Consider the following 23,371-nt stretch of genomic DNA (forward strand, 5'->3'; position numbering starts at 1 on the left):
CATCTCACGCGCGTTGGTTGGCTCGCAGCCTTTCGTTACGGTTTTCCCGTGCGCGCGGAGTGGGGGCGTCCACCGGTTTCGGGACGCGGATCAAGATCTCGGCTTCATCCAGCCGTTCAGTCTAGTCGTCGGACCGGACACTTCGCTTCGCCACTGCTTACGATTTTGCCCGAACCCGTTGCCCGGAGGCCGTTTGAATTATTTTGGCACGGCCGCCGCCGCCGATCGTAAACCACAGTGACTATAGCCGAGACTGTGAAATTATTATTATTATTATTATTATTAACTCGCGCACCTATCTGTTGAATATTTCGACGATTTTCTGACGTTCTTCTGTATTCATTCGTCCCGTTACGTTCGCTGTGACCGCGCGTCGTCTTTCGCCGCGCGATTCGCAACGTTTCGTGCGCACCGTATATTGTGTCTTCGCTCGCGGTTTAGTTTGCACAAATCGTTGCCACTTCCTGCGCACATATTGCGCTCTTCAGCGTTTGACAAATACATTATATACTCAAGTCTTACCGACTGTTGTTGTGTCGTACACGTTAACCGTGTATCACGCGATACATTTCGTTGCATCGACTTGTTGATTTTTTTTTTTTTTTTAATCGTGATTTTTGTGTTTCAGGTGGACGAAGAGCGGATAACTACGACAACTCGATTTTACCGCCGATAATCACCGTTGTGTAGCTGCCGTTGGCTTTTCGTCGTATAATAATCACACCACAATAACTTTTATAGTGCACCGACCCTACACGCTGTTGTACTATTTACGGAAATCACACACACACATTCGCAAATACACAGAGCAGATTTGATATAAACCATTATATTACTTGCTAATTATTATTATTTCATGAGCTATTCGTAATCGTATTCGTAGTTATTTTTCGTACAGTATATAGTTATCGTAATTTATTTTTAGTGTTTAACATTTTTTACCACCGCTGTTTCGATAGCTATTGGTATTTCGGTTTTCGATTTTAATGCTAACGTTATTTTTTCCTTTGGCTCAGCTGTCTAGTCGACTGCGGCGATGGCGGCGATGACTGAAGTGGAAAATAAACGGTACAAAGAGCAGCACAGACGATGGTACGCCGAGTGGATCCGGAAGCAGTACGACGGGCCGGGCTGCAGGGCCAAGATAGTCGGCCGGGCCAAGTACGAGCGGATAGTGAGAGCGGTCCGCGGTGAACTGAGACGGGCCGCCGACAATTCCAAATTCCGTTTCTGGGTGCGGGCCAAGGGGTTTCGGATGGGCAGACCAGCGTCGGGCGCCGGGCAAGTGGACGACGGGAACAGCTTGTACGTGGTGGACACCAAGAACGGTGGTTCGGCGGCGTTCGGCGGGTCGCAGCACTGCTACAAGAAAGTGGCCGTGGTCGACGAATTCTTCGACATAATATACCGGGTGCACTGCAGCGGTGGCGGAGTTTCAGCGAGACATTCGGGGCAGAAGCGCACGCATCGCATGGTGAGTACACGTACGTTACGACGGTAACGGTATGCTATGCGGACAGCGCACGGCCAAGCACGCGAGACTACGCGTAAGTGTTCGGTTTTGTCTGACAGTGCGTAGGTTAGGTTGTCCGACAGTGCGCGTCATGTCGATAATTTAGTCGATTGAATTTTAACATCCACGAAACGTGCAGATTATGGAGACGTACGTGTTCCTACCCAGAGAGGCGGTCACCGCGTTCCTCATGGGGTGCCCTCAGTGCAGCACCAACAGCGCCGCGTCAACAGCCGTCTGCGCGTCCGTGGACGGTCAACAACGGTTGCCGCAACCGCCGGCTCCGATCACTGCCGGCGGTTTTGGCCGCGACGAGCACGACGAGCGGTGGTCGTCGTCGTCGTCATTCGCCTGTTCCACTCCGGTGAAATGCGGAACAGAAAACCGCTGTGCCGGCGAGACCATCACGGCGGACGGGTTCGGCACCGGGGCCGCGGGAGCGGACAAGGAGAACATCACGGATAACGATGGGCAAACGGGTGCAACGGCTTTGGTGTCGGTTCCGGCCAACGCCGGCCGTAACCGGCGCAAACGCGCGGTACCGCTGAAACGTGACGTTCGAGAGCCGTACCAAGTCCTAGCCGTCGCCGCCGCCTCTCCCGCCTCCACCACTGCCTTGTCCGGTGACACGAGCACGGGCAGTAGCACTTTGAAAAACAGCACTAATAGCAGCTGCACGTTGATAATGTCGTCATCGTCGTCCCGGTCGGACCGTAGCGGTGTAAGTAGATCGAGTGGTGGTTGGTGGTCTAAGGAAGAAATGTGCAGCAACAGGATCAGACTGAGTGCGAGTTGTAGTAGTAGAAACAGCAGCGGTTCAAGTGCTGGTGCGAGTAATATGCAACCGTTAGACTTGTCATCGTCACCGTTGATGGTGATTTCACCCGCGCCGAACACGACGGTCCGATCGTCGTCGTCCCCGTTGTTGGAGAGAGAAGATTTTTTTTACAAGCGTAGGCGCGTTTGCCGTCGGCGCGTCAAACCGAAACGTTTGAACCGGCCGAGTTTTAATCGTTGCGGTGGGCGTCAAGAAGACGATAACACGTCGACAAGTGACCGTGATGACAATGACGATGAGGTCGCCCGAGATAGTCACCGTCGCAATGATATTGATAAAGAAATAGTTGTTGACAATAGACATGCACGGGAGATGTTCTTAGGAAAACGGGTTGGAGATTTAGAAACGAATAAAGGAAACGATGGTCCGAAACCGGCAAAGTTAAAAAGAAAGCTCGAGGATAGAACGGTGGACCGTAGAAATAACAATAACGATGACAATTGCTACGATAAAGTGGCGGCAATGGCGACGACATCAACGGTAGCTACCGTAAGTTGCTGTACCGGTGCAGGTGGACGAACGATAAAAGCGGAAGTTGTAGTGGTGGATGTAGTGACGGAACAGGCATCGACGACATTATTGGAAACACAAGAGGAAATCACCGAAAACAAAGGATCTGAAGCTAACGAATTGGACGAAAATCAAGTAAGTCGATATTAGTACTTAAGTATATTTTATTTATAACCCTTTCAAAATTGTAGGTAGAGATGTTTGGTTATATTTATATTTAATGACATACATAAAAAAGATTTTTTAATTTTATAACTAGACAATATAATATGCGTTATTTGCCATCGCTACTTCGAATTGGCCGGGGCTAAATCAGTTCTATACTTGGGATGAAGAGAGTAGTGTGCGCTTTTACGTTATATGCCTGTTGGTGTAGAGAGAGAGGAAATGAAAAAGAAAGTAGAGAAAGTAGAGGACTGAGGAAGATGGATGACGGACGATAGGTCGACCGAGTAAGGATAAAGGGAATGCGTCTACTACTACTACTCGTACTACTACTACTACTACTACCACTGTTATTACGACGGGCGATCGTAGCAACAGCAGAGCCGGTTGCGACCCCCGCGCACGTGCGAGTGAGTGTGTATAGTGCGTATATGTGTTTGTATTTGTATATATTTGTGTGTGTGTGTGTGTGTGTGTGTGTGTGTGTGTCGCCTACACGGCCGAGAGCCGATGGAGCTTTGAGGATATTACGACTGATGAGGACTAAGAGAGTAGAGGGTGGGAGTAACAGCAGCACCAGAGCGCATTAGTATGTTGGTGGCAGTAGTAGTGGAAGGGTGTGTATATAGTAGGGTTGGCGGAGGGTAGTAGGGATTTGGGGATTTGGGCCGGAAGGAAGAAGAAAAAAACCAAGGGAAAAAAGAGCCGACGGCAGGGACGATGGCGGGTATGAGACGCCTACGGTAGGCACGTTGGTAGTTGCCACCGGTAGGGTAGAAGAGTAGTAGTGTGCGTAGTAGTATACCCTGAGTGAGTATACAGTGGTGGAGCGGTGGGACTTTGACGGCGGCGTGACGCGGCGCACGGGCCGAGTGCTATGGGGGTACACCGCCCTCAGCTAACAAGCGGACGGTGGGTATTCGGTACCACCACCACTACTCTCTGCTACACGCACCGCAGTCGTTTCACCAAAAACCTCCCTTCGTCGACCTACCAACTATATATGTGCGTATACACACACACACTTATATATATATATATATATACACGCAAGAGCGTTTCTCTTCACCGCCTTCTCCGTAGTCGGTCACGATCAGGATTCTCTACCCTTACCACCCGCCGCATTTCTATCCTGCCGTTCTTGTCCGCTTTTCCCTCTCACTACGTATACGAAATCGGCGGCGGACCCGACAAAGTCCTCCTCGCGTCGCTTTGGGGTTTTAGTCTCCTCTCTCCCTACCCCCGACACAGTCCTTTCCAACGACGCCGCCGTGTTCCTCTTATTTCGTTTGTACCCTTCCTCTCCGCTCGCCACCGACAAAAGCCCCACCGACTGTAACACCACCCAGCCTGACGTTGTGTGTGCTCCTCTTTCGCACTACCACTACCCTCCTATCAACCAAGCCAGGCCTTATCCACCGACCTATATATATATATTCACTATAAATACATATATATATTTTCACTATATATATATATATATTAGTATATACATTGTGTGTGCGTGTGTAGTCTCTTCGCGTAGCCATCACACACCTCCACTCTCGTATACACCGCACACCCATGACTGCTCGGTGGCAGCCATCTACAACCCCCGAGGCAAAACCTCTCTTTACCGCACTACTCTCACTCATAACTTACTCTCTACCTCTTTCCTTCCATCATCACACATAAGCACATATACATCCTAGAGAAAGTAGATATGTGTGTATGTATGTGTATGTCTTCCCCTATCACCCCTTCGTCCGAATACTATGTGTAGTAATAGTTGGAGGCACACACGTTTGGTCCCATCAATCCTCTCTCTCCCTTCAACCACTATTCTACTACTCGACGGCTACCCACTACCACTACCACCACTGCTTCTCTACCATTTACTTTGACACGGGCACAAACCTCCTTTCTCCGCACACTACGACCGACACTACGTTGCCCTTTCACCTCCACCAACCCATCTGCCAAGCCCTAACCTTGGTCGACGAGCTACGAAAACCATATACCCACCCGGACTAATCTGGTACCCTGATACCCCACTACCACTATCACCGCCACCACTATTTACTACCCTCTTCTCATCAAACCGACATTCGGTTACTACCATAGTACGTTTTCTTATTTCGGCCGTCTTTTCCGGACATGTACACCTAACTCACTAAAACCACCTAGCATCTATATGCTTTGTGTACACTGACAGCAGCTGCATTTGACCGGCTTATCACGGCACGTGCACAGTCCAGTTCAAAGTACTTCAGAACAAACGAAAACCCAATATATAATTCCAAACTCGTTAAAATACCCACCAACTATACTGTAATACTGCGGTATATGATATATACGGTATACCGTTCACAAAACATCATTATTTTTGATGAAAATTATTAAATAAACTCGAAATTCTATGGTATTTTGTAAACTTATGACCATACTTTTTATAACAACTGAGTAATCTGATCTATACACTTTATCGAATACTGTATTTTTTTTTAATAATTTATCAATATATTAAAATTATCTTGCTGTTTCAGTTAATTATTGAAATATTTGTTTGTATTTTAAAGTTTTAAATATAATATAGAGAAGTTAAGTTGTGATTTAAGTGTATTTTCATATTTAAATCAAAAAAATAAATAAATAAAATAATTATATAATATATTTGGAATACAACACTTAAAGGTTTTTAAATTTTCAAGACAAATTGTTCTCGGAAAAAATGTGTGATTAATAAAAATGTAATTATAAGATATAATTAGTTTTGTAATTTCATTATAACGTTTTGTGTGTACAGTAAAATCTCGATCAGACGGAACTTCGGTAAAACAGAAACTCCGGTAATAGGGAAAAAATTTTTAGTCATTTTTTTCAAATACATATAATTGTATCCCGTCAAGACGGAAACCTCACCAGGCCGGAAACGGAAACGTTTTTATAGTCAATAAAAACCTCTCTAAGATAAAACTATGATAAATTAATATGATTTTCGAGTACATAATAATATTCAGATGCATACTATTTTATATATACATTGAAAAAAATCTTGGTTTTACCTAATTATTAGAATATGATTCTTACTACCAAAATTGTTGATTGCACCCATAATATGATAATTTATCATTTCCTTAACTTTTTGGTAAATTGGTAAACTTTTGGTAAAATTTTGTAGCTCTTGATATTCACTTAAGTATGTCATACTAATATTTCTGTTCTTTATACTAATCGACTATACCGACTAAAATTTAATATAACTGTTTTGTTAAAAATTACGATGTTATCTTTTTCCGTATACATACATATATGTGTGTGTGTGTATGGTATATGTGTTTTTATTATGTTTACATTTAGTACTTTATTGAAACTTGTTTGGAAGGTATAAAAATATATTAATTGAATGATTAGCAAAACCTTTGTTGTCTCCCTATTTTTGACACTCATTTATTACCGCGCCCTCATTGACATAAACTTTAATACTAACGATCATATGTCGTCCCCTCGTTCGCACGTGTTCTCATCGTAGAATCTATAGTATAGTATGGTCGTGGCTCGTGCCCTCCACTCCCTTCAGAAAATACCTTGGTTTATTTATTATCGGTTTTTTTTTTTACCTACCAAGTATGCGTTACACTTGCGCGCGCACGCGCGCGCTCACACACACACACACACACACACACACACACACACATACACACATATATACATGTATTTATGATGCACACACACCTGCCAACACTCTCATGACCATTACCTACCTGTGCCGTGAGTGTTGTTGGCCCATATATAGATAATAGGGGTTGGGAGGAGGCGTTGGCTATGTTGTTATAACAGTGTTGGTCATAATTTCGAACTCTCACTTTCTCTCTATATTCACTCAACAATGGTTGACGACGGTGTTGTTGGAGAGGACGCAAAGGGAAAGGACTACGATACACACATACAATATATAGGCGTTCACGAGGAGAGGTATTTTTACTACGATCATAACCATCCTTCCACCGATGCCAACACTACCGCGCACTAGTCGACTGGCCTATTTTTATTATAAGCGAACCAAGTTTAAAGCGCATCTCTCTTTCTATTTACCACTATCCGTTTTTCATTCTCGACTCGTATATACACGTATTATTTTTTTTATACACATTTCCGGACACGTATTTTTTTTTCGTTTGCTTCGACCTTACAGTAAAACGGGTCCGATAGTTCCCCGAAGCGGTGGTTCTAGCGATGTGGGGTGTAGTAGAAGGGGGGTTTATAGAGGATATAGTAAAGCTACAACGGCGGTGGTCGGGGTCGTTTGCGCGCGCGGGGCATACTGTTACTACATTCTACTATATATATATATATATAGAGAGAGAGGTGCACATATATGGGACCAACCGTACACACACGCACGCAAGCACACAGATATACAAGCATACACACTCTCGTTGAGTCTTTTGGTACGAATAGTGAGGGTGACGTGTGCGTATGTAGGAGTGCGGGTAGCGGAACCCTTACTTACTACACCGCTCCACGCACAAACCCTCCACTGCCGTCGATATACCCTTGTCACACCCGCCGCCACCACGTTGTCCTGTACACACTCACACCATATATACCGCATACCGCTCTAAAAACGGACGACCAACCCCGAACCCTACACACCCGTGCTACAACTTGTCTGCTTGCCTCGTACTCGTTATTCTTACACACACGCACATACACATACACACACACACATACACATTCCTTCTTCTTTTTACTACCCTCCGCACCCAAAGCATTCGACGCAGCTCACTCTCTTTTCAACACTACGCACCGCACCTATCCTATATTCTATTCGGTTAAACTAGTATTACTATATACACATGGTTACTATACGTTTATGACAACTCTAGTACACTGTACGAATCTTTTCAGCGACTTCCAATATACACTGTTCACGTATCAACAAAACTTGCTCTCTTACTTCCGAAACCTTATTCTGTGCAACAAAGTATAATAACGACCCGGTAGTGCCAGAACTTCTTTGTAGAGAAAGGTGTGCACTGTGTCGAGTGTAAAGGATCTTTGTTGGTGATACAGGGTGTGGAGAGAACGCTAAAGGTATACGTCGTCGTTGTCGTCGTTCGGCCGGGCAGCCGGTCAGTCATTGGTACGACGGGGGTGTAGAAACGGTGGTGGAAGGTAGATACCTACTATACCGCCGTCCGTCCAAAACTGGGAACACCCTCCTTTCACCCTTTCCATACCCTGTCGTCACGATTCCCAGCAGCAGCAGTAGTAGAAGTAGTAGACCCTTGTTGCCGACAAAGTTCCCCTTTCCCTCTTCTATCGCCACCACCGTCGCAGCCGTAACAGCACCAGCTGTCAGTCCTTCTTCGTATAGTCGTTTCCTCTCCTTACCACCACCCCTGGGACACACAAAATCACCCCCTACCCTTCAGCTACTTCCACACTTCTCTACACTTCTACTACTTCACTATACACCTACCCCGTTCTTCTCTTACTCTATACAAACTTCCATTACCGTCCAGCCCAATAATACTATACACAACAGCTAAAGCTATACCCTGCGGCGGCAGCAGTGGCCAACGTCATCAACGCTACAGCTACTATACTATTCTCTTTCGCTACAAATACCAAAATACTACCATTTCTACCACCAACAGAGCTGTTTTATTTTTATTTTTTCTCTATAGGTTCATACAACTATCGTCATGAAACGTTTTTTTGTTACAGTATACATTGTTTTATACGATACTTCATCGTTTGCCACTCCTAAACATTCTTTCATCACCACCACTGATATTTTATCGTTAGATTTCTGTTGGATAATTACACTACATGTATGATGCGGATACCTAGTAAATTCTGGGACTAAACCAGGCGCGTCCACTAGCCGTATCGTACATACACGCAAACACTCTTCGTTCACCCCATATCCCCCTATTACGATCCAATCGACTAATTCAATTTCAATATACACACATACATTATACGTATATTGTGTTATACGCGTCTAGCTGATTGTCTAGTATTTTAATTTAACACCCTTCCTTATACAACCTAACCCTCCTCTCAACAATATATATTCATCAAACTATAGATCGTTCTCTATTTTGTCGTTGACCTAAATCACCACAGTAGAATAAGCTATTATAATATATTATACTTTAAAACGTTGACTGTAACTTATAAAATATAAAAACTGTTACTCATATTTTCCTATACACTTACCATTACGTATAAAACGTACTAAAAGAGACTGAATATCATTGATACTCACGTACCAGTGTAGTTGATATCTCTTATTATTATACAGATATATTTCATTTTTCGTAGTCATTTCCTTTTTTCTTTTATCGTTGTCTCCCTAGTTCCTGCAACTGCCTTTTTTTACATTCTTACACTTATATACAGCATCACCAATATTCTCTTCCTGGTTTGGCCTTATAGGTATAGGGCACTTGGTACATATTTTTACTGTATGTACTAAAATGTTTTGCTATCACAACGACTATATGCATGAAGAAATATATACATATATATGTAAATATAAATATATTATATTCCCACGCGTTTTCTCCAATAGCATTATATGTATGTTTGTATAAATATATATACTATATACTATAGTATATAGACATTTTCCTCCCTCTCACTCGCATGTCGCAATACGAACACGATTCCCTTTTCACCCACTCCACCAACAGTTCACAAGAACGTAATCCCTTTCACTCACTTTTTACCTCTCACCCATAGCACAAAATCTATGATCTAGTAACAATTGCATTTTCAAATCACTGTTGTTCAGAATGTCGATAAAAAAAGTTGAAACGAAAATTGTATTTGAAAGCGTTTGTTGCTTTTGACACATATATACATTTATTTCAACAAAATTATTAAGTTTGTGAAATGTATGGGCATCTTTTTACATTATAAACTTTATTCGACAATAAAACATAAACACAAGATACTACGTTCATCGCTGGTTAATTTGTTTTGTTAATGATAAGGATAAAAAGTTCTATACGAACATCATCATTTATATATGATTAAGTAAGGCGTAATATTTTTTAAACAATGTTTTATTGTAATTAGAGACGATATAATCTAAGTTGAAATTTCCACCATCATCACGATCACAATAATGCATTTATTCACTAGAACATACTATACAGGATAATATATCATATAATAAATAATTATATTTAAGTAATAATAATAATTATAATAGTACGTAGCTAGCTAGTGCCTAGTACACACAGCTAAAAACGACGTCATTGTCATAGTGAACGTAACGCTTTTGGCGGTGGCAACGGCGACGGCGAAGGCGACATAGGCGGTCAGTCCTCATCAGTCGTCAGTCGGCAGCCAGCCAGCCAGTCAACGACACGTTTGGAGCTCTCTCTTACTCACTCTCTCTTTTTCTCTGCCATTTTTATATTCACGTAATATCTACTCACCGTCGAGTAAAAAATATTTATACGGGAAATTTTCAAAAATAAATGTATAAATATATTTAACATCGTTTTTTTTCTAAATGTAGATAATAAAATGTTTCTAAAAATATTTTCCGTAACACAATTCTATTAAATATTAGTCATATTAGTAACATTGAAAGTATTTATATAGTTTAATTCGGTATCATTCAATAAAAGATATTATATCATTTAAATATTTGTTAGTGAATTAGTCAGTTGGTAAAATAATTAATTTTCAAAATACCATTTGTACTAAAAAATATTGACATTTTGAAATCGAAATAATCGAAAATGAAGTAGACGACCTATTATTATAAATACTTTGACGATCCAAACATTATCTAAACTTCACTTATACAAAAGTAATTATGTCAGCCAAACGGAAGCAAGGACTAAAGGTAATAATATGATTTTATACTTTAGTATATATTTTTCATAAGAATATTTTATTTATAAATACCGAATAGAGTATAAGTTAAATTAATTATATTATTATACATCTCTTTAGGCATTAATTTTTCTCTTTTCAATTTTTTTTAATGCATAAAATACATGTATATGATAAAATAATGTTCACTGCATGTATGACATGGATTTTTATTTATTCATATAAATTATTGTAGTAACTAATATTACGTATACAAAATGACAAACATTTGAAAACAATTTAATCAATATATATCAAAATACAATGAATGATCTATAAAGGTACATATTAGTATTAATAATTGAAGTAGATATTGGACGTGATAACTGATTGTTATTGTTGTTTATTATAATTGTGATATTATGTAGAATGGTATAGTACATATAATGTGCATTGTATACCAAATTATTTAAATTTTATCTCAATGTTATCAAAAGAGCGACGGCCGTCGTCGCCGGCAATCGTTGTCGTCGCCACATCCACTTACCAGCTTACGTGATAACATATATTTTTGGCGGCAAATTGTTTACGTATATTTATGCAAACTTTTAACCGTTTTTAATTTTTACTGATATGCGTTTTCATTCCACTACCAATCTATGCCTATTTGTACACTTGACCATCGCTGTCGTCACTATTATAACGGACCTACCCTGCCACCACTATTTACCCGACCATTGGTACCACTCCAACCCACCCCCTGTACCTCCTAAGCACCCACCACCACCACCGTTCTCGTTGCTGTCAAATCCTCACCTCCCTGTGACCCTCTTCCACCCTACCACCACCGTCACCGTCACCCCTTCATTATCGTCGTCGTAGTCGTCCAAAATACACACTACACAGTACTACGGCAAAAGCAGCGGTGGAGATGGCAGTGGTGGCGGTGATACTCGTCCTGCTGTCCCGCTACCCTCCACCGCATACGCCAACACTACCACACTTTTACCCCCACGCACACCACTCAGCTAACACACACCGTATACACACACATACACATAACTACTCTCCCCCAATCATCATCACGACCTCCTTCCCATCACGACTACTCACCTCCTTTGCATCGTTGTTCCTTCTCTATACACTACTATGTAATATCCTTCGCCGGAGGACGAACACACACACACACACACACACACACACACACATAGGACACACGGGACCACTACCACAGAACCAGCGGCGATGAGACCAGGACGGGTACGACGAAAAGCCCTCTTTTACCCTCAATCCCTGCCCACTCTACTTTACTTCACTTTGCCCTCATACTTTCTCTCTGTGCAAAAGTTAGTAGACCCTATTGCCACCACTACTTCCCCCTCACCACTCGATCGTCACGAACCATTACTATTATATATAACACTACTTACACCCCAGTTACTGTATTTATATACGTATATGTGTGCATATATGCACACTATACATGTACGATACATTTGATATATAAAAATAAATATATATTCATATTTGTGTATATGTATGTATTTTTGTGTAGGCACATGTAAGAGTTGTGTACAGTATAAAACCTTTTTACCACCACCAACAATATTTTCACCACGCCCTTCAAAGATGACAAATTTTACTTAGAATATACTAGTACTTTCTCTAAAATGAGTTTTCATCCTTACTTTATTTTAGATAAGTATCTCAATGAGTTTGATTATAATCTTGAATTTTCTACTTAGAAAATCTGTCAATTTATTGTCCATTACACTTGACACAGAATAAGTTAATGTTAGTGAAAACAGACATTTACTTTAATAATAACATAATATTGAGTACCTATCAATTTTAATATTTTAATATTCAAGCTTACATAGAAATACAACATTTTAAATATAAATAAATATTAAAATTAATTTTACTTTACACTAAAGATAATAAAAAAGTGCTTTTGACCATTAGGTGACATTAAACAGCTGTATCTACAGTTACTATTTGAATAAATATTTAACTTCCACCTCTATACAAGTACTCACAATAATAAATTAACTCTTTAACTTTTTAGGTATAGAAATCTTTTATCTTCTTCTTGGAATAGTAATAGAAATAATATATTATAGCGTTCGATGTCGGTAAGTGTGGTGTATGATGGTGGAGGTCGCAGGCCGGTAGGGGTGTGCATTTGTGGTGACGTTGTGGACGTGTGCTGTGGGGGTCGTAGGGGTGTGGGTGCTTCGGCAGGACGATAGGAGAGTAGATGGTAGAGGAGGTAGTGGCGATGGCCCAAGGGTTCACACAGGGATTGTCACACCCCACTTCCTCTGCCATCGTCCCCGACAACAAATTCCGGCGGCGGCACCGTTCTCTCGTCACAACTCCTACACCGCTCCTGCACCGACCCGGCTGCCACCACCTATCTACTATCCCCATTATCCCCCAGGAGAAAACTCATCAGTTCTATGTGTATGTGTATATGTATGTGTGCGTATATTCGTATATATATTCGTATGTGTGTATGTGTGCGCACGTGTGTGTGTGTGTGTGTTTATACGTGTATATGTACGTGTAGGCGTGTGTACGTGAACAGACGCGTATGTGAGCGTGTCGTGTATGTGAGTGCGCGACCGCACCACCTATCCGGCCCGGCTCCAAAGGCCCTTCACGCATCCGTTATATATACATATATAGTGTTCGTCCTATATAGCCTCTGCTGTCGGGTACCCTATTCCCAACGTACCCCCTCTATACATCCTCCACCCTGTTCCCAACACCATCACCTCACCCTCCAGCCACGATGTCGACAAAGCTCAACCGGAAGTGGCAGCAGCAGTAGTGGTAGTGATAGTAATAGTAATAGTACCGGTATTGGGCGATGGTAGTGGCGGTACTACTAATCCACCCCGTTGTCGTCAATGTCCTCCGCCTGCTTCTATTGCTATTGCCGTCATTACCCCCCTTCTCTGACAGCACCGAAATTCGACCATGTCCACTAGTGTTTCGAAGAAACCATAGTAGTAATAATAGAATCAGTCCTGCTGTCCAAACTCATCTCGGACCTCTACGCCTCCCATTTATTCTTCTAAGGGCTATGTCAGACTCCCTCTAACAGCCATTCCGACTTAATTATTACTCTTCAGTTACCTCACAAACCCAACCCATAAGTTATCAAAATCAATAACACTTGCAGTGCAATTTGTTAATTTTCTTTATTCAGAGAACAACATATTAGTAAATCTCGTAAAAACTTTTTTTTTTTAAACATCAGAAACTTAATTATTTTTAATTAATCCTAGTGCCAGTTTTAATCCAGTTAACCTTGGTTATTAATGTTATCCATACGATTTTCCTATTACAACTAAAGATACAACATTTAATTTTTCTTTTATTCCTTTTTTATCATAAACAATAAATACTAATGTCAAATTAGGTTCACCAATGGAATGATTATATTTCATCCAGATACAACATCTTCCTATTCAAAAATTCGCCCTACAGCAATATTTGTATTATAACAGAATATAATAGAATATATAATTCAAAGAATACTTCTATATCCAAAATATAAATAGTGCTTGATTATATATAAATGTGTAATAAACATTTAATATTTTAAGTTTTGTTAATAGACGATAGGTACTTATGTAATTGTTAGTTATTCAAATAATTCATCTATAGATTAATTGTATTTATTAGATTTATCAGTATTATTTATTATGTGAACAAAAAATTACAAATATACTTTGAATACGTACTATATAGTATGAAAAACACTTTTTTAAAAATTCCAAATAAATTGATAGATAATGTGAGCGCTGGTTACTTATTTGATGAAATATAACCTTTTCGTATTATCTATAGCTATATTTATTTAAGTTTTGCATTGTTTTCTAACTAAAGACATATAAAATACTTGATACAATTGACTTAAAATACCAATATATATTTAATTTTATATGGAATGTATAAAACTCAAAATATTACTTATTGTTTAGTAAAATACAATTATCCATTACAGTAGCATAAATAAACATAGAAATTAAAAACAAATCTGTAGTCTCTATATTTCATTTACTATAAAAATATATTATAATACTATTATGATTACAATGTAATACAGGCTCTTATATATTTTATTATTTTTCGAAATTAAATACACATAAAATAAAGTAGAAATAAGTTTTATTTTATTTTAATAATTTTTAATCACAAATTAAACACCCAAACCTCGCATCTTTTCACTTATTATTATAAAAATGTATGATTTAACAAAAATATAAAAACTTCATTGTCATTTAAAAATTGAAAATATTGTGTATTTTATTCAAAAAATATAGATTTTATTTTGTATACATACGAATATTTTAAACAATACTATTATTATTTATATTTTTACAAGCTAATACATTTTTTTTTAATTAGGTACTAATAATAATTTATTTCAATCGCAGATTACTTTATCTAGTTTTTACTTTTTTAATTTTTTTTTTTTATTAATTGATAATTGTTATTTTAGGAAAAGAGTGCGGCTATGCATTCACCCATGAACAAAAGAATTAACGGTAGTGGTCATCATCCATATCATATGCATCATAACTCGAGAAGTATTATGAATGGATTAGCCACATCTTCGTCATCTTCCTTATCGGTAAAAATTTATGTTATACTATTATTTAATATAAAATAGCAGAACAAAGCATTAGTTCGTAATTACATCAAACCACTTAGTATGAAACTATAAATGCTTTACCTGAAATAAAAAAAAAACATATTTTTTTAATACATTTATTAATTAGAAGATATTGGACTTTTAATTTAATTATGTTGAGCTATTTTAATTTATATTTTTAGAAGTCGTTGGATACGATTACTACCAGTAATACCACACATCACAATTTTCATCGACATTGGTTAGACATGGCCAACGACTCTGTTAATAACACTAATATGATGGATGTAGACGGGTCTGCAGATGACAATTCTATGGCTGCTGCTGCAGCTGCGGCTGCTGCTGCTTTGCTTTTTAGTCCTCCATCTTCAGTTGGTAGTGGCATATCACCTAGTGGACTATCATCATTGCATCCCAATTCACATCTTGCCCACCACCATGCATTATCACCATTAGCACCACTTGCTCTACCACCCCATTCAGCTTCTGGGGTAGGATTGTCATCTGCACATCATCATCATCACCAGCATATTCAACAGCAACTACAACAATACGCTGCGGCTGCAGTAGCCGCGGCTACTGCAGCGGCCGCGGCCGCGGCTGCAGCATCTTCGGCAGGTGATTCGACATCACCACCTCCAAATTTGCCACTATCTTTGCCTCCAATGGCTCATCACTTCAATCCAAACAATAATATTAGTGGTTCGAATAAACGTCGTTCTGGTGGAACTGGGTTGACAGTGCAACAACAGCTATATCGGCGGAGTGGAACTCCTACTTCTTCCACAACATCATCGCCTTCGCCTAGACCACTAAATTCTAGTGAGTACAATATAATTAATTAAATGTATTACATAAGCATTTGTCATTACTTTTAATAAATTAATAAAATACTTTTAAATCTTATTTAGAAAGCGATGCAGATACAACTACTAGTGGTACTAGTCTACATGAGAATGGCAGTTTTTCGGTAACTGGACCCCCAACCACAACGACGACTGTGCTTTGGCCACCACTAGGTCTTCTTACTGCAGCACACCAACAGCATCACCATAGTTTGTCATCACCTCCGAAATTCCAACAATTGTTTGGTTCGTCTGTTAATTCTCTGGCCACAGCTACTGTTGGATCACAAGTTCTGCCGTCATTGCCACCACCACCAATTTCATCACCTTCGACTTCATATCGATTAGCGTCCAAAGAGACAAATGGTATGGTAGTAACCACTACAAATGGTAATGTCACTGGAAACGATATTGGAATTGGAACTGGTACTGAAAATGCAATACACGCTGACGAAGAAGACCCAGCAATCGATGATGACGAAGACGAAGAAGATGAAGAGGACGAAGAAGAAGAGGAAGAAGACTTGGATGACGATGAGATTGAAGAAGGTGAAGATGATGCTGATGAAGAAGAGGAAAATGATAGAGCAGTAGATGGTGGTGATGGTAATAGTACACACACTCGACGATTGCGTAGACAACAGGTCCGCCGTTTAAGGCAATTACAGCGTACTGGCCGTGGAAACAATACTCAAATGAATGATAACACTGATTCTGGAATCACTACAAATTATCACCAACAATGGCAACAACCTTCTACTACATCTACTACAGCAAACTCTTCATCACAACAACAACACCGACAATCGATTGGATCATCCTCACAACAGCATATCGATCCAGAACGTTTAAAGGCGTTTAATGTAAGCAAAAAATAATTTTCAAACAAATTTAACAACTGTGCATAACATGTATATAATAATAAACTTATTATACGTATATTTAGCACATCAATTATAGTAAACTAATTTATATGTTTATATATATATACATATATATTTTTTAGATGTTTGTTCGATTGTTTGTGGATGAAAATTTGGATAGACAAGTGCCTATCAGCAGACAACCCAAAGATAAGGTACAAGCTATTATCGATTCATGTGGCCGACAGTTTCCTGAACTTTCAGATAGGTCACGTAAGCGTATCAGGACTTACTTAAAATCATGCCGTCGTAACAAGCGAAACACACCACAATCTGGTGGTGTTGTATCATCATCGCCTCCTCCACCCACTAATCCTTGGCCAGCCAATGGTTCTTCTACCGATCCATCTGTACAACCGGTATGTACTTTAAAAGATAATCACTAATTATTATTTTTATTATTTATATGACTTTTATTTTACAGCAAAGGCCTACTCCTGCACATTTAACGAGTGCTCAAGCCGAAACAATATTAGCAGTTGCTTGTCAGCGGGAATCAGATAATGCTCGTCGAATGCGTCTAGGCCTTGAACCCGTGGCTCAGCCTTATCCATATTCAGTTACTCCTACTTCAGTCTCTAATGTATTTCAACAACCAGCTGGTACTTTACTTTTAAATCAAAATGGAAATGGAGGCACGAAATTGCAAATGTCATCAACTTCGTCTGATGAAGATGCTGCAGTTGGCGATAGTAGTTTTGATAAGTCTTCTTCCAATGCTAACGAAGCTGATACTGATCATCACAACGGTAATGATGAAACAGAAAATCAAGATGTTCACGGCGGTCGTGAGGGTAACGTTTCTACAGGAAGTGTTACTGCTAGTGATTTAACTTCTATCAATAACACTACAACGGAAGATTTGAACACAATAACTGTTACATGTGGAGCTAATGTTACCTCTTCATCTCCTAATAATAATGGTAAGACGAAACGATTTGAATGTCTATTTTATTTTTTTATGCCAATATTCTATATGATAAATAATCGTTAAACTTTTTAATTTCTCATTTCAATAAGTCATTTAATTAAAAAAAATCTGCTTTTTTACTCAAGTTATTAAAAATATATAAATTAATATTAGGTAAAGTTTAAAATTTGTTTTATGTTTATAGAAGCTACTGGGCCCACTGACTTGAGCCTTAATAAGACATCTTCTGCAACAACTACAACAATCGATACTAACATAGTGGCTTCTACACCACCGGTACCAATAGGAAGTGGATATACAAGTAATTCTGGTTTCAGGGGCCTTTCTTCATCAACATCTACTACTACGGTCAACCATCGACGAGTAAGCAGTAACAACTCGTCTTCTACTACCGGTATGCTACAATTGTTTCCAACGATGTCCACCCCATCTAGTATCTCCGGTGGCGCATCATCACTTCCACTACAGCCCTCTATGCTTAACCAAACGACACCACCGACACAACCAAGCAGTAAACTTTTGAATAAAGCTGACGTAGTAACTGTAAGACAACTCATAGCAGGATATCGTGAGTCGGCGGCTTTCCTATTACGTTCGGCTGACGAGTTAGAACACTTGTTGTTACTACGAGGTTAAATAAATTAAGAAAACTTGTAGATTAGTCGATATAAGTGTTACATTTTTTTTTTTTTTTATTAATATTTTATCTATATTTCTCTGTCTTTATGTAAAGTACAAAAAAATTTAAACCAATTTGTGTTTTTTTTTTTTTTTTTTTTTGTCAACCGTTAAAAATCATTGAATATATAGTGTACGATTTGTTGTTACTTCTTCATTAGTTTGGAGAAGAAAATAACATAGAGTGTACCTATAGAACACGATGATATTGTTGACATGTCACTATATATTATTTTATTGTTATTGGAGTGAAAAATAAACGTCATATAAATTATTACGACTCATATTATAACTTTAATAATACTTTGTGTTATTAATATTATTATTATTACTATTATTATTATTATTATTATAATTATTATTATTAAATCATTATCGAAATAAACTTATTGGAAAATACAATTAATTTGATTTATTCATATTTTAAATAGTAAATTATTTGCTCATACCTCTTACTAAAATAAGTCTCGATACATCTTATTCATTTTTATTGTGCTTCGCCTTTCTCCAAACTATTTGGGTCTGCCATATTTGTTCTGAAACTCCATTCGTCTCGATTTTTTACATCTCTCTACTACGTGATTCCTTTTATACATCTTATACCAACTAATATATGGTCAATCATTATTTAATAATAGGTTATTCAGCAATACTTTAAGTGTAGATTGAAACTTTTTACACTCTTCAGTAATATGTATCAAAAAATCATGATTATGATATTGAAAATACTAACAGTTAATTTTATGGTACCAGTTTCATATTTTGCTATAAATGGTTTCCTAGTACAATAATTGTATTGTTTAATTATTCATTAATTAATTAGCAATCGTCTAAATACTATCATGTTCTTTGTTCAAAATATAAAACTATTTAGAATATAATCATTAATATATTTTATATTTTCTATATTATACAGTTGACATGATAAACAATAAAACTATATAATTACTAACACCACTGCTTACTGGTGTTACTGAAAATGTATAAGCTAATTTTATTACATTGAACTTAAATATCTGACAACTTACATTAACATTAAATAATAAATATAATATAGTTAAATAATAAATATTTAAAAACACATATTTTCTAGCATTTTAATGTTTAATTTAATTTTTATGTATTTTTGATTATTTGATGGAATATTTGTCTAACTAAAAATTAATTTATAATTTAAAACTTAAAATCTTACCAATTAATTAAATAATGAGATAATAATTATTACAGAATTGTTTGTATTTATTTTACAATTTGCAAACAAACAAATAATACACTTGAATATATAATAATGAAGATATCGTTTGCTCACCTTCTATAAGCTGTGCTTGTTTTGAAGGTGATGAGTTCTTAATATATAAATTTAAATAATGAACATAATTACAAATAAATTAAAACAGAAAATAATAGATTAATATGGTAGCGAAACAAAAAAAAAAACAAACAAAAATTATAATTACAATATAAAAATAACAAAAAGAAAAAAAGTTATAATAATAGTAACAGATGGAAAGAATCCATAAATTATAATTATACGTTAGAGCTTAGAGTAGTGTTAATATGGTATAATTAAAATTATTACAATTATTGAAGATATTAATATTTATTTTTAAGTCTTTACAAAGAGAAATTGCAGTATTTAATGTACTTTTGAAACCAAAAGATTTATAACATCTATGATTATTAATATTTACATTTTTCTTAAATCTAGTGTTAACATAGGGGTTAGATAAATTTGATTTGCATTTTTCTTGTAATAGTAGAAGCTCAAATTTAAAAAAATATGTACTACTACAATCCTTCACTTTCTTTTTCATACCCATGAAAATTATATAAAAAATTAATTTTATAAATTCCTGAATTAATACCAAAATTAATATAAATTATAAAATAAAAAATTTAATAAATATTTATGATTAATGAATAATGAAATAATATTATAGTTTGAAGAAACTAAATATTTTAAAAAAGTGGAAAAGATATACTATGTTAATATGTATTATACACCATAAATAACTTCACATGCGATCTAGGACAAATGGACGTGAGAACAAAAAATATATATATATATAAATCAGTAAATAAAATAAATAAGTTATTTATATTTATTATAATACGTAAATTTTAATGTCAAAAATATTCATTCAATAAAACTTCACCATCGCGATTTGAATTAACTAATGACATCTTACATGTACACTTGAATGCAATTTGTACACGACTAACACGGTTATAGATGTGTATTGTCGTGTCTCGTGTATCACTGTGTTTCGATAAAGTGTGATAATTATTACGATACCATTGATTATATTATGAACATAAAATATCAATGGTTTTATGACTTATAAATAGAGCCCGGATTTATATGCATTTGCATACTTGTACTAAGTGTATGCACATCTATAGAGGTTTAAAATGTACACGATTCATATCACAAAGAATTTAAACACCAAATATTATATTGCATATTATGCATATTTCGAGGGTTATTGCATATTTGTTCATAAATGCATAAAACATGGATATTAAATGGGTTTTTAATAAATTAAAATTTTAGGTTTTTTTTTTTAAGTTTTATATTCGTTTTTTGAGACTAGGTAACTTCAAATAATCAAAAATATTTATTTTTAGTTTTTTTTTTTTTTTTTTATTCACGTTTTTAAGTTTCCTAAAAGTTTTAGATTGATTTAAGTGATTTGACATATAAAGCAGTGGATATTATTATTTTTTTTTTGTTTTTGATAAAATATTTAGAATTTTATTTGGTACAAAAGTGTGGTTTTTAAAAAAAAAAATCACATTTTATAAAGTGTAACATAGTGCATATAATTGCATATTTAGACACTTTTTCTTTGCATATATGCTCATATTTGACACTTTTTAAATGCATATAAATCCGGGTTCTACTTATAAATATATATATATATATATATATATATATATATTTGACGTCCATTTGTCCCTAGATCCAAACGGCCACGTCCAAACGGCTACATCAATTTGTCCCTATTCGCTTCACACGGATACATGAAATCTTGAAGATTAAAGAACAATAAAGTAAAATATACATACAAAGCTTATTGTAAGTAAATTAAATTAATTATTACATCACCAAAAATGATATTTATAAAAATTACTATAATAACTCAAGGTGTGTCAGACTTCTTAAAATTGTATGAAATAGAAATTAACTTTAAAAGTTCAGTTCAAATTTTCTTAGTTGAACCAACATTTTAATGTTTATTTAATATTTTAATATTTAACACTTTTATATGCGTAATAAGATTAATTCAACGAAATACCAAATTAAATTAAACTAATAGGTATTAAATAAATTGTAAACTTTAATGCATTACAATTGTTTAGATAAATTCCATATTAAATGTAATTGTTCAGTTCGACATTAAAATTAATAGTACTACATGACATTTACGTAATAGCAGTTCGGTTTAGGTTCGGTTCGCTATGAAAATGATTTAATTAAGTTAAAGTGTGATTCGATACCATAAATTTGAATTCCACCAAACTCTAATTACAATGCTAAAACAAATTTAATCAATATATATTCTTATAAGTCACTATAGGTAACAAAACTAATAATCTAAAATAAATTCCGAAATGATTGAATCGTATGTGATTACTCATCATATATTTAATTTTTTTTTTCGAGAATTAACCAGTTGCAAGACCTAGTATTTGATTGAGTCATTCTTACTATAATTGAGATATAGTAAGTATCGATTCAAAATACAAAATATTCAAGAGTAAATCCGTTTACTTATTATTACATTACTTACTACATTACATAATTTTTAAATTGTAAAATAATTTTCAAGTCAATGCTCTATGACACCATATTAATTTGAACAAGAAACAGTCCTAAAATGTAATATTATATAATTACTATATGTGAGTATATTTTTTTGGATAATAAAACTAAATAAAAACTTTCATAAACTATAATTTTAAATGAATACAAAGAGTACATTAAAAAAAAGTATGTTTTATGTTTTAATAATAACTTATATATGTAAAAAATAATTTAAAAAATCAAGCAAAATTTTTAGGTCGGGTGAAACTTAGCGATCGGGCCGGTAAATGATATTGCTGTGTTGCTATTTTAAACTTGAAACCAATGTACAATTGTTTTTGAAAAAAATGATTCTAAGTGAAAGAGATCGGGTTGATATTTCTAAATAAAACTGGCTTAAATAAAACCAAATTTCTTAATAATAGGTAGATCAAACTTTTAGTCTGAAAAAAACAAATAAAAGCATTTAGATAGGTAATTAAATGACATAAAAATACACGTATTATTATGGTCCTTCATATTATCAAAATATAACCAATTACAGTTTAGGAAAAATAGCAAATTTCAAAAACTGATAAGAATTACAAATGTCATTAAAATATTTCGAAAACTATGAAATATTTTTAAAATGCTAATATAAGTACTTCGTTAATGTTTTGAGAAGGTA

At 36.2% G+C, this 23,371-nt stretch overlaps 1 protein-coding gene across 1 annotated transcript; it reads left to right on the top strand.

Moving 5' to 3' along the window:
* Nucleotides 1-19,175, top strand: LOC112681791 (serine-rich adhesin for platelets). Its single transcript, XM_025552111.1, has 8 exons — nt 1-1,474; nt 1,653-2,996; nt 15,367-15,498; nt 15,702-16,341; nt 16,431-17,227; nt 17,371-17,646; nt 17,712-18,210; nt 18,403-19,175. The coding sequence occupies exons 1-8, from the start codon at nt 1,037-1,039 to the stop codon at nt 18,852-18,854; spliced, it is 4,578 nt and encodes a 1,525-aa protein (XP_025407896.1). The 5' UTR covers nt 1-1,036; the 3' UTR covers nt 18,855-19,175.
* Nucleotides 19,176-23,371: the final 4,196 nt, after the last annotated feature.

The sequence above is a fragment of the Sipha flava genome, unplaced genomic scaffold (assembly GCF_003268045.1).
Source record: "Sipha flava isolate LNK unplaced genomic scaffold, YSA_version1 103_pilon_pilon, whole genome shotgun sequence".
Classification (NCBI taxonomy): domain Eukaryota; kingdom Metazoa; phylum Arthropoda; class Insecta; order Hemiptera; family Aphididae; genus Sipha; species Sipha flava.